Source organism: Drosophila suzukii (genome assembly GCF_043229965.1).
Source record: "Drosophila suzukii chromosome 2 unlocalized genomic scaffold, CBGP_Dsuzu_IsoJpt1.0 scf_2c, whole genome shotgun sequence".
Taxonomy (NCBI): domain Eukaryota; kingdom Metazoa; phylum Arthropoda; class Insecta; order Diptera; family Drosophilidae; genus Drosophila; species Drosophila suzukii.
In genome coordinates this window covers 7,173,623-7,191,771 of record NW_027255896.1, presented here as the reverse complement: position 1 = coordinate 7,191,771, position 18,149 = coordinate 7,173,623, and the positions used below count along the sequence as shown (strand labels likewise).

At 38.7% G+C, this 18,149-nt stretch overlaps 1 protein-coding gene across 19 annotated transcripts in view; it reads left to right on the top strand.

Annotated features, from left to right (window-relative positions):
• The window catches only part of Gprk1 (G protein-coupled receptor kinase 1), a 609,802-nt gene that overhangs the window by 48,581 nt on the left and 543,072 nt on the right, over positions 1-18,149 (top strand). For 14 of the 19 annotated variants that reach the window (XR_011605115.1, XR_011605112.1, XR_011605114.1 and 11 more), the window contains exon 2: positions 18,073-18,149. The exons of the other annotated variants lie outside the window; for them this stretch is intronic. Coding sequence is in view for 10 of the 14 variants with exons in the window: in XM_070998248.1 (XP_070854349.1) it covers positions 18,073-18,149 (77 nt within the window). In the remaining 4 variants the exon portion in view is untranslated. The remainder of the gene's footprint in view (positions 1-18,072) is intronic. 19 annotated transcript variants of the gene reach the window in all.

Below are 18,149 nucleotides of genomic sequence, written 5' to 3'. Positions count from 1 at the left end.
TATTAAAGTCAAAACGAAGGACACTTACGATGTTGTAAAGGAATCGCTAACTACGGACGGACCAAGATACACTACCTCTTGCGCTGAGTATATGAAGCCTTGGATGAAAATATCCTCCGAAGACGACGACGATACATTCGGGACGAATGTTTAGAAGGATGGCCGAGTTGTGGGAACAGGTCTGGCATCCTTGTCAGCCGAACCCACCACAGATGAGCAGCACTACTAACTATTGTCGTGGTGAAAAAGGGAGTCTTGTACAAGCACTTAGAACGAGAGAGACGAAGAAGAAAGACGTGAAATATATACGAAGTAAAAGAACGACGCGAGTAATAACAAAAAACGCTGTTAAAGTCCCTATTAAATACCCAAAACTATAATCAGAATTACTTTTCACTATTCCTTTAAATAAAACTATAAATCTATTATAATAAAATTACAATTAGTGGGACTTTTCATTTAAACCAGAAAAACCAATCCCACATATGTGTGTGGTTCAAGTCACCCATCACAATTATTTGGTCTGCATGACCGAAGGCAGAGATGACAAACTGAATGGAAAATATGTGGTTTAAATATACTATGGAATCATACGTTTAAGGAATATATGAGCATGTTAAAAAGATGAATACTTTTCAAATGCTTACTTTTATAGCAATGAATTTAATAGCAGCAATAGTTAGCAATAGGAAACAACTCGTAATAGGAATTTTTATTTACCGCGATAAGAACACCACCAGAAAAAGTAGGACGATCTGTTCTATAAGTAGATAATTCTATAATTTTTAATAATTAACAATAAAAAGCAACGGGTATTACTAAGAGTCTGGTTCGAGTCTTTGGGCAGAAGTTAATGAACGATATTGTCAATAGGCCATAATGCAGGATTCAAAGCTTCTGATAGGAAACTGTCGGGAAGAAAAATTTAAATGAGGAAATTTTACGCGCATGGTTAAAGTTAAATTTGTTAATAGGCGTAGTATCAGGTAGACACAGCGAGACACAAAAATAGCTATCCGATGTTTGACTGAGCGCAATGGTAATTCAGATGGGCGAGCAACATACATTAACGGCAACTCATCAAGATTGGGATCATCCGCAAAAGCGTTGGTACTGCCAGCATTTCTAGGTGAAACTTTCGTAAGTCGTCGTGGTGAGGAGGAAGAGTTGCTAGGGCAGCATCGGTCACTTCGGTGTGTAGGGAAGTTAAATCCAGTGGAGTAAGATCGGCGTCAGCGGATTACGGAACGTTAGCAGTAGTTTTCAGAGCTGTATCTGCATCATTGTTTAAGGCGTTAGGTAATACTGGTTCAGATGTATTGCTACTGTGGGTTTTTACGTCTTCTGTGTTGGATGATTAGGTGAAAGTCGACGCCGTAAGAAGGGATTTTCATTTGCCTCGAGCGGGCGATTTTTTTTGTTAGGGAATTTTAGGAGATAAGGAGAAGAATTACGGAAATGGGAGAGCCTTGTGGGGTGCTGAGAGGAATGCTGTTGGATATATTTCGGCCGTTTCTTGACAATAATTTTCCTATTGGCTAAGTAGTTGATAATTCGGGGAACTAGCTGCCATTCTTGGAATGATCGGATGTAAGGGTGGATGCCTATTTCGTCAAACGTCTTTAAAAAGTCCAGGGAAATAATCGAGAGGGTGCGCTTTAAAGAGAAGGATCTTGTTGCTAGTTAGTCTACATATAGCAGACTGTCTACAACAAACTTACCCCTCTTAAATTCGAATTGGTTGGTGTGAATGAGTTTGTTCGTCAAGCCTTTTGGTGATAATATTTTCTAAGGCATTAACAAGACATGGGTTTAGAGTAATTTGTCTGTATAATTTAGGTTCGATTTGGGGATTTTGTGGCTTGAGGATGGGGAGTGTGAGGCTAACTTTGTAGGCTTGAGAGATGTGGGAGTCTAGTATATTATTGAAGTGATTGAGAATTCGGATTTAAAAGGTGGTGGGTGTATTTTAGATCATGGAATGGGAGATTCGGTGCATGCCAGGGGTAGAGCCTTTAAGGGAGTTGAGGGCAGATAACAATTCAATAAAGGATATGTCGTTTTCTATTTGATTGGCTGATTGACAAGGGAGATAATTTATATAAGTATTTATGAGAACTTTGTTTTACCAAAATGAATTGGAGAAGTAGGTATCTTCAGCTTCTTTTGACATGATAGCATGGATATGTTTGGTAGGGTAAGAGTCGCATAATCGTTTTATGTTTGCCCACATTCTAGATGGGTCGCATTTAGGGTTAATTTCAGAAAAAAAGTTGTGTAAAGTGGTTTTCTTGGCTAGGGAACTGTGCGACCTAGAGACAAAGTTGTATTTTGAGGGATAGATGTATGGGTGTATTGGATGAGGGTTTTTTTTTAATAAGTGCGTCTTCCTTGCTTAGATTGCTGTTGCAGTAATGTTGCCAGTCTGCTTTTTAAAAGTTAAATGTTGGTTTGGCTAAATATGAAGCAGAGGACGCGTTTGGGAGCATAGAAATTAAATATGGGAAGTGATCGCTACCGTGAAGGTCGTTAATCACGTTCACGAGGATATAGTCTCAGCGGTCTGTAAATTTAGCCACAGTGTTGCCTCTAGAGTTGGCTCTGTGGGATCCCCAGTAAGGGCGCCAACTGTTGAAATCGCCTAAGATGACTGTGGGAGTGTTTATTCGGGTGAGAACGTTTTGGTGGTCGCTTATGGGACATTTTTTGTTGCAAGAGATATAGGTGGTATTAGTCTAGCTTAGATTAGGAATTTATCATAGAGCCTATTGTTTCAGGGTCAAAGTTTAGTTGATGCCGTGTGTAAGATACAGATTTGTGCACTAGGATGGTTGTGCCACGAAATGCATTTGTAATGTGGCTGCAGTATATTCAAAAGTTTATGGGTATGGGGATGGATATTTTATTGGATATGCGAATTTCTTGTAAGGCAATTATGTGTGGGTTAAATTTCTTAATAAGTATTTGTAGTTCTAGGTAATTATTTCTTTATCCTTTAATATTCTACTGCAATATTTTTAGCATTAAACTAGTTAAATGGGGGAGTTTCGTAGTTTCTTTAGGTTTGCTTTCGTTTGTTTTGGTATTTTTTTTTATTAAAATGTTTGTTTGCGGCTTTGGAGTTGCGAGATTGGTAGGATTTGTACTGGGTTAGAGGGAAGTTTGTGGTAAGTTTACTAAGTCTGTTTTAGTGACTTTAGTTGTAGTAAGATCTGCGCTGGCACTCGGTTGAAGCAAACATGGGCTTCAAATGTACTAGTAGAATCCAAATGCTAATTTTAAATTCTACACCTAGCATACATTCTTTTATTTGCTAATTACCGCCGCTTTTAGCACGATCTCCGGAATTGTGCGAACTTCCCCATCAAATCAACAACAACAACGGCTGTATTCTTTGCTGTCTCCTTTGGGTGACGTTAGTTCTATCATATTTGCCGCTAACAGCACGCTCCCCGGAGTTGTGCGCCCATCACCATTAAACCAACAACAACGTCAACTGGAGTCGTTGTTGTCTGCATTGTGCAAAGTTTCTCAAACGCTCTCATCATATTCCATCATCCTCACAGTATAACAACACTTAAATTGGCTTGAATATTCATGGTTCCAGTATCATTGGTTTGTCAGCGTTCTCTTCCCTGATGCAGCAACTACAACATTGTTTTTGTCTGTATTTTTTTCCGACTGGTTTGAGCGATTGTTATAGGTCTGGCGGTTGTATCGGTTTGTCAATCCCCCTCTAATCGTGCTGCTCGATGGATGTATCAAAAAAACATCGCCCCTTCCATATCGATGCGTTCTCCTTACTGCTGGATGGACCTCCTCTTTTGTTAACGAGACTATTAGTCCACCGTCATTGATTTAAAAAAAAAATTCAAATCCTGATACGCCTGTTTATTTATTATTTTCCAATTAGTATACGTAAAAAAAGTTTTATCCAAGTAATGAGAGATATGGATTAAAAATAGAGAATGGGAGAAATGGAGAAGGAGAAAAAAGAAAGGAGAGGGAGGGAGAGAATAGGAAGGAAAAAGAGGATGATAAACGGAAGGAGAGGGAGGGAGTTAAGCGGAAAAAGAGGGAAAAGGAGAGAGAGAGAAAAAAAATAAAGGAATGGTTAGGTGGAGCGGTGACGTGTAAAGAGAAAGCGACTGCTGATACAGTTCTCCATCTCTATCTCTCTCCCCTTTGCTGAGACTATTGCGTCCTCTTGTTATTATTTAACAAAGTTAATTTAGAAATGATTTAATGTAAAAAAATTAATGTCTTTAAGGTAAAATTGACCAATATAATTATCAAATGGTCCCAAACCAATAAAGTTTAAATTTGAATAACGAAGTAGTTACTATCCCAACAACAAAATACAAACAACTTACCATTCTGTGGTAGTTTTTCCCGTTAGGGTATTCTAGATTCGTCGGAATTTATTTAACAGGAAGAAGGAAGCGTTTCCGACCCTATAAAGTATATATATTCATTATCAGGATCACTACACCAGTCGACCTAGCTATGTCCGTCCGTATGAACACTATTGTCATGGAAAGTATAAAAGCTATAATTCTGGGATAAAGCATGCAGGCTGTAGAGATTCTTGTCACGCCCATAAACCGAAACTGCGGCGGACACAGTAGAATAAAACTTTTTACTGAAATACATTGGTTTCGTCAATACCTATCGATTGCCCGCCCACTTAAACGTCCAAACCGCCCAAAACTGTGGCGCCCACAGTTTTCATTCCGGAACAACATTTATTTAATGAAAAGTACACCTATCGAATGACCTAAAAATATATGAAACTGATTTCCTCGTGATTGCAATCGCAGACTTTTTAGCTTGCCCAGCACTAATAGCAAGGAATCTGACGTTATGCATAACTACTTGCACCAAATTCTTACGTTCTCCAACACTGAAAATTTATAATAATGTTTAACGGCCGCTCCTCCCGAGTATGAACTTGGTTATATACGTTTAAAAATCTGTAAAAAATCGATTTACCAACGGATTGTCGTGATCAATGGCTCATATTCTCCGTTAAAGTTCAGCCTTCAGGAAAACAACTTCGGTTTTTAGGCGTGTTTTTTTTAAACAAGCCATTTATGCCAGTGTTTTTCCATTTTTTTCAACCTTTTCAACTTTGACGAAGTGTAGCTTCTAAACTAATGAATGGAACTCAATGCTGTGTATAAGAAAGTTAAAGGGCATTCTATTACCAAAAAAATGAATAAAAAAAAATGGATCCATAGAACAACGTTTAAGTGTCCTTTTCTTAGTCAGGGAGATGTACCTTAACGGAAAACCAAGGTCGCCTTCAAGCCGTATTTCGTCGATTTTTTTTTTAAGCTGGTGCTATCGATTGACTCAAAAAAAATCTTGCCCACAAACTTAAAAAAATCGTCCAACGTAACAGCGCTGTAAACCTTTCTGTTTTCCCATTAGTCTGCTACTAAATCTCTTATGGCGAAACCCGTGTTCCTAATGCAACATTTTGCGAGTCTTTGAAGCGTATTCCAATTTTAAAGCGGTCATCTTAACATTTTAACTTAAATTTTATAAACTTTCAATTTAAAAAGATGAGTAACGGGTATCAGATAGTCGAGGCACTCAACTATAGCGATCTCTCTCGTTTTTTTAGCTAGCGGCTCTCAAAATTTTTTTAACCATTTTGGCTTTAAATCGAAAGTTCCCTGCAGGTTTTCAATCAAGAAGGAACGCACACACGAAAAACATTGAATAAAATCAACGACTCGATGTGTGCAAATTATGTTCCTTTGGCTTCGGTTGCGTGCCAAAACACACAGGCAGAAGGAAGCGTTTCCGACCCCATAAAGTATATATATTCTTGATCAGGATCACTAGCCGAGTCGATCTAGACATGTCCGTCTGTCCGTGTGAACGCTGAGATCTGGGAAACTGTAAGAGCTAGGCTATTAGAATTTGGCAAGCAGATTCCTGAGCTTCTTGCGCAGCGGAAGTTTGTTTCAGCAGGGTGCCACGCCCACTCGAACGCCCACAATCCGCACCAAACTGTAACTCCTACAGTTTTGATGCTAGAACACAAATTTTAACAGAAGTGTATTGCTCTCATCAATACCTATCGATTGAACCCCAAAAAAAGTTAACCACGCCCTCAAACTTAAAAAAATCGTACATATGAACGCGGATATCTCGGAAACTATCAAATATAGAGAATTGGGATTTCAGATTTAGATTGCGTAGCCTTGTATATACCATGTCCACTCTAAGGGCCACAATCCCCCAACGCCTGTGGCGCCCACAGTTTTCTTGCTATATAAATTTTTTTTACTGAAATGTATTAGTTTCGTCAAAGCCTATCGATTGACCCAATAAAAAACGTTTGCCACGCACACTCTAACGCCCATAACGTTTAAATCTGCCTAACGCCCACATAACCATATATTGGGATCGCGGGTAGATGGCGCATTTTAATCTCGCTTTGCTGCTTGCATATCTCCGTTTCCCTTTGGTCCCAAACCAATAAAGTTTAAATTTGAATAACGAAATAGTTACTATCCCAACAACAAAATACAAACAACTTACCATTTTGTGGTAGTTTTTCCCGTTAGGGTATTCTAGATTCGTCGGAATTTATTTAACAGGAAGAAGGAAGCGTTTCCGACCCTATAAAGTATATATATTCATTATCAGGATCACTACACCAGTCGACCTAGCTATGTCCGTCCGTATGAACACTATTGTCATGGAAAGTATAAAAGCTAAATTTCTGGGATAAAGCATGCAGGCTGTAGAGATTCTTGTCACGCACATAAACCGAAACTGCGGCGGACACAGTTTTAATGCTAGAACAAAACTTTTTACTGAAATACATTGGTTTCGTCAATACCTATCGATTGCCCGCCCAACGGGTATCTGACAGTCGAGGTAATCTACTATAGCGTTCTTCCTTGTTTTGTTTTTACAAACTAAAGTCTTTAAGTCTTTAAAATGTAAACTGGACATAATGGTGTGAAAGGTTTGCGAACATTTAGAGAGACTTATTATTTAACTATTGTATTTTTCCCTTGTGTAACTAAAAAAATGATATTGACAAGTGCGCTCACATCTGTAGACATTGACCGCGTTCAGCAGAACAACATAATAACTGACTACTGGTCCATCAGTAATCTGTGATCACTATAACTTGTCTAGTGCCCACGATTTTTAATATTTTGTCAAAATGTAAATGAGATTTTGTTCTTACTATCAATACACATTTTCATGCCGAAAATCATTGAAATCGAACCAGTCAAAGTTATAATTTAATAATAATCAATACTAAGCAAATTCAATCGATTTTGCACGCTACGTGTAGCAAAACAGCTGTTTTCACTAATACGCTACCAAGCCACTAAGGGCAATATAGACTAGTTGGGGCTATATACTAGCTGTCGCTATAGAAGAAGAAGAAATAGAATATAGAAGAAAAAACCAGTGTTGCTGTAAGCATATATCGGGTATCTAACAGTCGAGGCCATCGACTATAGCGTTTTCTCTCGTTTTCAATTAAAATTGATTTTAAAAAACGTTATCGGTTGCCACCGCAACTGTAGCATTGCGCACAGCAATCTTGGACACGTAAAAATCAAAAAGGGCTATGAAATAAGGGTAAAGAATTTAACCTGCTTCATGTTTTTTTTAATAATAATTCGGTTACTTACCGATATTTCACTAAATGAAACGCCAGCAGCAATGTATCATATATCACGAAAAGGTAGCGTACTATTTTTACGCTCCTTTTTTAACGATCATGATGCAAGAATTTTTGCATCATGTTTAGATTAGAACTATCGTAAGAATTGCAGCAGTGATAAGGTGTCATGTTTTTCTGCTGAACGCGGTCATTTTCTTTTACCAAATCAGTGTCATACTCCACGTCGAACAATGGCGCCAATTGACTTATTGGTTTAAAATTGTATCCTTTGAGACAATTGTGGTAAAGGGGCCTCGCCTAGGCAAATATGACCTAGAGAGTTTCGAAGTCCTTCCGTATTGAGGTGCTTTTAGTGAAGGCAAGTAGTTATCCCGGCGTCCTCCTTGAAGCATCTTTCAGCGATGCCAGTACCCAGGCAGCCAGGTATCAGTGCCGCATAATAACAGATAAGATGTTCCAGGGTTTCAGTCTGAGTCACGGGGTGATAATTTTTTTAAGTAACCTGCAGCATGACTTGAAATATTCCGTCTAGTCCAAATGCTCTCAAATCCGCAAAGCGGTCTATAGCCCAGAGCATTTTTCTTGAGGGGATTTAAAACAATTGGGGGTTCCCTTCGCCAGTTTCTAGGTCCTGGTGCGTTTTGGAATCGGGAATCTCCACTTACGGAGTGGGGCCGTTTCTGTAACCTTCTCGATATTGGAGCAGAAGGTTATTCACGAGTTTCGCCTTTTTGGCGATTTCGAAACTTCTTTGAGGCGATGGTACCTGGTTCCACCACGGTGGCTTGGTCCTCTTTTTCTTCGATATAGATTTGGGCACTATGATGGTTGTGCCACGAAATGCATATGTATTGTGGCTGCAGTATATTCAAAAGTTTATGGGTATGGGGATGGATATTTTGTTGGATATGTGAATTTCTTGTAAGGCAATTATGTGTGGGTTAAATTTCTTAATAAGTATTTGTAGTTCTAGGTAATTATTTCTTTATCCTTTAATATTCTACTGCAATATTTTTAGCATTAAACTAGTTAAATGGGGGAGTTTCGTAGTTTAGTTGGTTTTTATGTCGCAAGAGTAGCTCGAGGCTTCTCCAGGTTTGTTTTCGTTTGTTTTGGTATTTTTTTTTTATTAAATTGTTTGTTGGCGGCTTTGAGAGTTGCGAGATTGGTAGGATTTGTACTGGGTTAGAGGGAAGTTTGTGGTAAGTTTACTAAGTCTGTTTTAGTGACTTTAGTTGTAGTAAGATCTGCGCTGGCACTCGGTTGAAGCAAACATGGGCTTCAAATGCTAATTTTAAATTCTACACCTTTTATTTGCTCATTACCGCCGCTTTTAGCACGATCTCCGGAATTGTGCGAACTTCCCCATCAAATCAACAACAACAACAGCTGTATTCTTTGCTGTCTCCTTTGGGTGACGTTAGTTCTATCATATTTGCCGCTAACAGCACGCTCCCCGGAGTTGTGCGCCCATCACCATTAAACCAACAACAACGTCAACTGGAGTCGTTGTTGTCTGCATTGTGCAAAGTTTCTCAAACGCTCTCATCATATTCCATCATCCTCACAGTATAACAACACTTAAATTGGCTTGAATATTCATGGTTCCAGTATCATTGGTTTGTCTGCGTTCTCTTCCCTGATGCAGCAACTACAACATTGTTTTTGTCTGTATTTTTTCCGACTGGAAAATCGCTCAGATTGTTATAAGTCTGGCGGTTGTATCGGTTTGTCAATCCCCGCATAATAACAGATAAGATGTTCCAGGGTTTCAGTCTGAGTCACGGGGTGATAATTTTTTTAAGTAACCTGCAGCATGACTTAAAATATTCCGTCTAGTCCAAATGCTCTCAAATCCGCAAAGCGGTCTATAGCCCAGAGCATTTTTCTTGAGGGGATTTAAAACAATTGGGGGTTCCCTTCGCCAGTTTCTAGGTCCTGGTGCGTTTTGGAATCGGGAATCTGCACTTACGGAGTGGGGCCGTTTCTGTAACCTTCTCGATATTGGAGTAGAAGGTTATTCTCGAGTTTCGCCTGTTTGGCGATTTCGAAACTTCTTTGAGGCGATGGTACCTGGTTCCACCACGGTGGCTTGGTCCTCTTTCTCTTCGATATTGGGCATAATGTTCCCTCGGGTGATTGACTCGTGGAACACTTGTGTGAATTTTACATTATAGTCTATAAAGGATGGTCTTTCTAAAACTTTCCATCCGGATATCAGAGTACTCCGTCCAGTTATTAGTGTAAGATCTAGCACGTTTGATGGGGTGGGGTCTACGAAGGTGTGCACTCGAGCTATGCACAAGTAACCCGACTTGTTTGTCAAACCTTAAACCCACTCGAGGGGTTGACTATAACTGGCAGGTTACATCCTTCTCCTCTTCCAAATCGTTCAGCGTAAGTTACTGAGCGGCCTCCACGATGGTGTCCAGTCCGAGGTCAGTGTGGTGTTTTTTGAGGCGCACTGGCAGACCGTTTGCGTCAGCCACTTCAGGGTTGGGGATAACCACCCGGCACCGTCAAAAGGAGAAATTGAGATTTTGGAGTGCTTGTCGTGCGTGCACCATCTTTCACCGCTCCTCACTCATAATCCCGTCCTCGTCGCTCTGGTCAATTAGAGCCTTGCTGATTTTGCTTTCTCGCTGTTTTGGATAGTGGGCTTGCATCCTTGGGGTAGCTTGGCGAAGTGCAGCCTGGCTGTATCAACCTTTGCTGCTCCCGTCATCTGACAGGTGTGACGCTGTAAAGTAGCGCCTTTTGACTATTTTTTGGAAAAAATTATATCTTTGAAAACAATAGAGATAATTGAATAGTTTCAAAGGCATACGATAGATAATTAATCTGCCATGACATGAGTGATTGAAACAGGGAGTGCGCTTTAAAAAAGCTATGTTAAAATTTCGAAACAAAACCATTTTTGATGTGCAAAAAAATGTAAATAAAGTTTTTTTTTAATTTTTAAAAATTATTCATTCACTTATTATAAATTGTTAAATATATTTTATTTTTATAAAATGGTCACAATTTATTACATTTGGTTAATCCATTCGACTTAACATTTAGGTTTATATCTTAGCTCTTTTCTTGAAGAAGAGATTGAAGAGATCCTTGTCTGCCCTCATTCTTGATGCCTTATATGCGTTTAGCAATCTGTATTTTTTATAAAATTTGCTTTGGGATTCCTATACTTCTTCAAAAAGCTCAATTGACGAGTACTGTTATTTGATTATATCTTTTCCATGCGCCAATATCTTATGGATTGGATACAATATCTCTCAATTCTCTATTTCTGTAGCCTTCCTGCTTAATAGTGTAGGGTTACCTTAGGTAGTATTACGCAATTTGGGTTTATTGCACATATTTTCTTGCCATATGGGTGATGCATACTTTTCGTCCGAATTCTTATTTAAATATACAGTTGCGGCAACAAAAATAGCACCAATGTGTAGGCAATTCTACTGTTTTGAGAAATGTATCGAAATTTTAAAAACCATCCGCATTGTGGGCGTAACCACTTTTATTTTAGTTAATAGATATGTAAGCCTACTTACCCTTACAAATAGAATGAAAATATTGCAAAAAATGACCATTCCGTAGCACAAAGAAGAATTCCCTACACATTGGTGCTATTTTTGTTGCCGCAGCTGTACATAACATCATAACGTGACTATTTAGGGCAGTGAGTTATATTTGAAAAATTAAGGAACCTCCAGGGCTGTACAGATTCAAATTAAAAAGAAAATCGCGAAAATAGTTTTGGGCACTTTATTGCATTAGACAATTTTCGAAAAGAAATCGTTATTAGCATTTTAAAATTTATTTTCAACGACATATAGCAAATGTCTGTATCTTTAGTCGTTTACAAAATACAGGCGCTTTAAAAGTATTAGAACTAAAGTTTCTTATATCCGTCTACTTAACACCGTTAAAATGTCTCCAGGACGTGAAGTAGCGCTCAGACAACGTAAGTTGTTCTGAACTGGTAAATGTGGCCATTTTGTTGATTAATTACTTTCAAAAGTCCCTTTTTACAACAATGTGTTCCATGTCAAAAGCCGAGCCATTTTTGAAAAATCAAAAAAAAAGCTACAAAGACGAGAATAATAATCTTTTGGCCATAATTTTTAAACTATGGTATTAAGACTATTTACATTAAGATGGCGTACACAGTATTTCAAAATATCTTTATAACGACATATAGCACAAGTCTGAAGCTTTAGTAGTTCAATTGTAGTAAAATAAAAGTTTCTTATATGCAGCTGCTTAACGCAATCTAATATTTCCAGGACGATAAAAAAACGTTTTGGGTCAATCACACAAACGGAATAAAATTTTAAATTTGAAAAAACACCCTAAATCTTGTTTTTGGAATTACTTTTTAAAAGTGTTTTAACAATTCGAGGTGTCATTCGACGCGTATTTTCGGTAAGAATACAACAAAGCTAATAAACTGGTCTAATTTTCTAAAATTGCACTTTTACACTTTTACCGCCATTTCTCTAAACCAATTGATTTTTTAAATGTCTTGAAATGCAATTCCTTTAATTTTTGCACCTCTTTTCAATTGTTATGATCGAACCATCACTGCAGATTTTCAATTCTGCAGCTTTATATACGGAAAAATGGACGTTTAAAATGGAAAATTACCATGAGATGCGGATGGCAAACTGTAATGTGCTTTTACGTATTAAACAATTTATTAACACACTAATCAGGGAAAACAAGAAAACTGTTAAACTAATAAGAGAGAGCTAGATAGAGAGAGCTACCTTTCGCGATGCAATTAGTATAAGAGATCGAATTAAGACGTTAATTAGCTGCTGCGGCTGCGTGACCCGACAAAAACGATTTTAGTATTTTACCTAAAAGTGAGGTAAACTAGTAAGAGTCCATACAAAATTTGGTAATACTCTAAATTAGGGGATCCTGGATGGACCGCGATTTCTAAATAATTTACGTGCATCAAGAACTTGGCGGTCGGCCATGGTCTTTTTGTAATTGAATTTCAAAGTTCCCGGGTTTTCTATAAAAAGCAAACGGCATTTAAATTACCTTTCCATTGATGCCAAAGTTTACAAGAAGTAAGTTCAAACTATGAGTATATTTACCTTTTGTTTTGACAAAATACTTATGCCGACCAGTGTACATTAAAAAACTAATTTCTTAGGAAAGTGCCTATAAAAACACATTTTTTGAAAATGCTCGCGTGCCCTACAGCGAGGCATGCAAGTCCATTGCGTGGAACTTGAAGGGCTCCACATATTTATTTTTAGAGGATGAATTGGGATGGGCGTCTCAGACCGTGGCCGATTGGACGAACTTTCTCAGGGAAGTCTATGTAGATTGGTCGGAGAAAATGGTCAAGACCTAAATCAGAGGCGATGGTGCGTCTGGTCACAGGAAGCATAATTGCGGCCGAATAATCGATGGTCAGTGGGTGTTCGGTGGCATCGACCGCGAGACGGACGATTTTTTCATGGTTCCGGTCGGGGACAGGTCAAAGGATACTCTGTTACCATTTATCCAAGAGAAGATCGCTGCCGGGAACACCATCCGATTGCTGGAGAGCGTACGACTGCTTGGATGACTCGGGCTATCAACATCTGAACGTCAACCACTCCATCAATTTTTTTGACCCAGTTACGAAAGCCAGCACCCAACAAATTTGGCGTCTGTGGCAAAATCTTAAAGATAGCATAGCCGAAATGGCCGAAAGAAGGAACACTATAATAGATAATTAGCGCGCTTCGCCTCTTTAAAGAAGCACAAGCCGCACACCGTGTACCTTCCTTTCTTCTTTGCAGCCATGGCCGATATGTACAGCCCGAAGAGCAAGTCATATGATTTATGTTAAATATGAAATCAGAACAACGAGTAAGTACAAATTAAACAAAGAAGAACGCTATAGTCGAGTACCTCGACTTTCAGATACCCTTTACTCAGCTAAATATAGACATGCAAGCAGCAAAGCGAAATTAAAATGCGCCACCTACCGGCGGTATACAGATTTAAGCGTTATGGGCGTTAGAGTGGGCGTGGCAAATTTTTTTTTGGACCAATCGATAGGTATTGTCGAGACCAATACATCTCAGTTAAAATTTTTTATCTAGCATAAAAATTGTGGGCGTCACAGTTTTTCGCGGTTTGTGGTTGTTAGAGTGGGCGTGGCAAAATTTTTTTTGGATCAATCGATAGGTATTGACGAGACCAATACATTTCAGTTAAAATTATAAATGCAACGAGTCACAAATAAAATTTTAATTTCATGCCAAATTTTACTTTTGACCAGTTGCATTTGTTTTTTAATTTGTACTTACATGATGTTTTGATTTCATATTTAAAGTACATCACAAAATTTATCACATATGTTTATTGTATACCTTCGATGATGACTTACTTGTTAATTAGGACACTCTTTGTTAAATATTCGGATCTGAAACGTGGACTAAGCCTATGGCGGACACCACTAAAAAAAACGCGCCTGGAACTTTACCTCAATGGTGGTTCGGAAAAGTGTTCATTAAAATTATTTAAATAAATATAAAGATACAAATTGTTGGAGTGTTCAAATAATGGGGGACCGTGGATTTTTAAGATCGTTCCTGGCCGTCACTAAAATCACAATAAGTCATTGTTACACCAATCATGTGTGCTTCATAGACCGCGCTCCAAGTATAACATGATTATTTGGATATCCAAATTTCAGTAGACAAAATACCTTTTTTTTATTAAAAAAATGAAAAAAAATCCTGAATGACTTGTATTGGAACTCATTTGAAACCCAAATTAGGTTGATAGGAACTCATAAAAAAGTAATGCATTAATTGAAAATAAGAGAAAAGCACTCTTGTTCTAATAGCAAAACCGTGAACTTTGAAATTCAATTACAAGAGAACCATGGCTGACCGCCAAGTTCTTTTTGCACGTAAATTCGTAAGAAATCGCGGTCCATCGAAGATAATTTTTTCTCGACTTTCAGGGGTGAGTACCCTAATCTAGAAAATTACCCAAAAGTTGTTTACTTTAACATTTATTAGGGATAAAAGTGGATAAATTCCCTGTCGAATAATATGCGTCACAACTTTCTAGGCTGACAAAAAAATTTGATTTATTTCACGTTTTTGGTCACTGAGCGCTGGCGATACGCAGAGAGGATTGCTCCTCCTCCTGATCGGCGATGGTAGCTTTCACGCTTTTTAACGAAGTTTAGGCTGACATCTCAGCCCTAGTTTCTTTTATCCATTCCGTTCATACTGGTTTATTTCAGGAGAACCACCTTCCGCCAGATGCCATTAGCCATGGTTATGGCAAAAGGAAATTAACCGTTGCCTTAGCTAAACATTGCATTACCCCGGACAGAGCAAAATCTAATTCCACATTTTCAAAGCTTGCCGAGTTGTAGCTTATAATATACTTAATGTAACCTATTTATTTATTTGGCAAAATTAAAGGATTACATTATAGTTGTAAACTAAAACATATCACGCATTTTGGTTACGGAGATAACAAAAAAAATTTCTTTAAAAAGAACTTATTCTTTTAAAATTTTGTTAACTTTTTTTTCGTGATCTAGGGTGATGGGGTTCGAAAGATAAAGGGTGGAACTTTTTAAATGCTTTGACGAACTAACAAGCTAAGAATCCGTTCGTCTGTGATTGCGGTTAAAAAAGAGTTCAAAAATCGGAATTTGGATGGGCTTTTTCTCAGAATACTTTGGTAGGGAAATTTTTGGGCGACACTTCAAAATAGGACTTCAGAGAGTTCCTAAAAACGCCTGACACCGATATCCAAAATGGGTGCAGGATAGTCAACCTGCGTGCTCTATTGCTGCGTCCAACCTCGAAATTTGGTCAGGTCTGCAATATAATACCAGATGCAGCAGCACCATGATTGCTCTGTTAAGGACCAGATCTGGGCATAGCTCCTCTCTATTGACAAGGGTTCTTGCCGCTTAGAGGATTTCCTGCTCAGTAGTTGGTTAATCTTTTGGGAACAGAACTCTGACGATGCCATCCAAAGCCTCCGGGCCCGGTTCAAAAACGTTCTGTAAGCCCCTCCCCACATGTCGTTTTCGTGCAAGGTGCTTCTGAAACAACTTCCGTTGCGGCATACTAATATCACAAGCTTTCTCCAGGTCGAATGCCAGTTTGTTCGCTGATTCGATAGCGCTGTCCTTCCGTTTAACTTTAAATCCTACAACGCAGACGCGAAGGCTGGAAAGCTGAGGGTATCCTGGTGGTACGCCTGTGTGTGAGCCGTCAGCAGGCCCGACATTGATAAATCGATCTGCATCCTTTCCGCACAGCCACAGAGCAGCTTTGCCAGAACTTTGTTGTAAGGCTCACATCAGTGCGCTTGGTTTGCGCCAGCAATTCCTGCGCCGCCCTGCAGTGCTTTTGGTTGAGTTAAATCATGTGGAAGACACTGGCCAGCCTGGTGGCTCGCCTCCTTGCTGCCGGCATCTGCACAGATGAAGCAAGTCGGTTTCATGGAGCACTGGGCAGTCTGTGGCCCTGCTCGCCGAACTTGATGCAACAATGCCCTGTATCAAGACATTTTCCCTTACAATTACCTTACAATCGGTGTATCACTTGTTAAGATCACAGCAGATTTTCAGTTCTGCGCTTCGTCGCTTTGTGGACTGTCTCCCACAGTGATTATGAAAAAATTAAGTTAGAATATATTGCCAACAAGAAAGGAAGTTAGCTTCGGCAAGCCGAAGTTTGTATACACGTGCAGTTATAATTAATAAATTTAATTCGAAATTCTTTAAAATACAAATACAAATACAAAAGATATTCCCAATAGTATAATATAATAGTCAAAAAACACCGAAGCTATACTTTGTTTCACATTATTTTCCCACCAGTTTTCCGATCGTTCCTATGGCAGCTATATGATATAATCGTCCGATTTTGATAAAAATACTTTCGAAATTCAGAACTTATTAAAAAATGTTATTTCCAAGAGTAGGAGGTTATAAGTTAAAAAACACCGAAGCTATAATTTGTTTCATATTATCTTCCCACCAATTTTCCGATCGTTCCTATGGCAGCTATATGATATAGTCGTCCGATTTTGACTAAATTAAATTCGAAATTCAGAACTTATTAAAAAATGTTATTTCCAAGAGGTTTTATGTTAAAAGACACCGAAGCTATAATTTGTTTCATATTCTTTTCCTACCAATTTTTCGATCGTTCCTATGGCAGCTATATGATATAGTCGTCCGATTTTGATAAAATTTAATTAAAAATTCAAAACTAATTAAAAAGTATTATTTCCAAGCTTTGGAGGTTATATGTTAAAAAACACCAAAAATATAATTTTTTTCCGATTATTTTTATGGGAGCTATAAGATATAGTTGTCCGATCCAGCTGGTTCCGACTTATATACTACCTGGAAAAGATATAAGACTTTTGGGAAAGATTCAGTCCGATTGCTTTAAAACTGAGAGACTAGTTTGCGTAGAAACGGACGGACAAACGGACTTCCGACTGAAATCAATATACCCTCTGCAAGGGTATAAAAAGGGCCTGTGGCCACTGTGAGACGGCTTGTGTGACACCCCTGTAAATGTTCAAATTCTCAGTAATACGAGGGTGGTCCGATAAGTACTTAGCCTCCAAAAGAATCCTAAAAGTTTTGGAAAAGTGGCGATTTATTGCTCAACATAATCTCCTTTTAGCTCGATACACTTGACTCAACGATGCTCATACTTTTTTAACTCGTCTGAAAAATACGTTTTCTCGAGGTCGGCAAAGTAGGCCTCTGTTGCGGCGACGACCTCCTCATTCGACGAAAATTTCTGCCCTGCGAGTGACTGTTTCGACTGTTCCTTGGTCTCTGGTGTGTACCAGTGGATCCATGTTTCGTCGACGGTCACGAAACGACGCAGAAACACCTTCGGATTGCACATGCCCGAAATTTCATGCAGGTTACTGTCTCAGCTGTCTCAGCTATTTCGCGTATCTTCAATCGGCGGTCTGGATTTTTGTCACGTTATCCTCCGTGGTAGCCGTTTTCGGGGCAACTGGGCGTGGCTTATCAAAAACCGACCTGCGACGACGTTGAAACTCGTTAAATCAATTTTTGACGGTCGCCATTGAAGGAGAAGAGTCATCGTACACAGCATCCGAGCGCTCTTTGGTTTCGCTGTGCGATTTCCCTTCCAAAAACAAGAATCGAATCACAGACCGATATTGCTCTTTCTCCATTTTTCTATAATCCGCGTCTACGAGAATGTACTATACGATAGTAAATTTCTGTTGCGATAGTAACGCCATCGGGCGGTGAGGCTAATTACTTATCGGACTGCCCTCGTAGAAACGTTATAAATTTCCGTGGTCCCTTGTCTCTTTCTGTCAATATTATTTCCTCTAATAAATTAATACATTTATTTCAGCGTTAGAAGTGTAATGTATAAGTATTTGGAAAAGGAAAGCGAACTTAATTTTCATAAAATTTTCAATGAAGTATTGG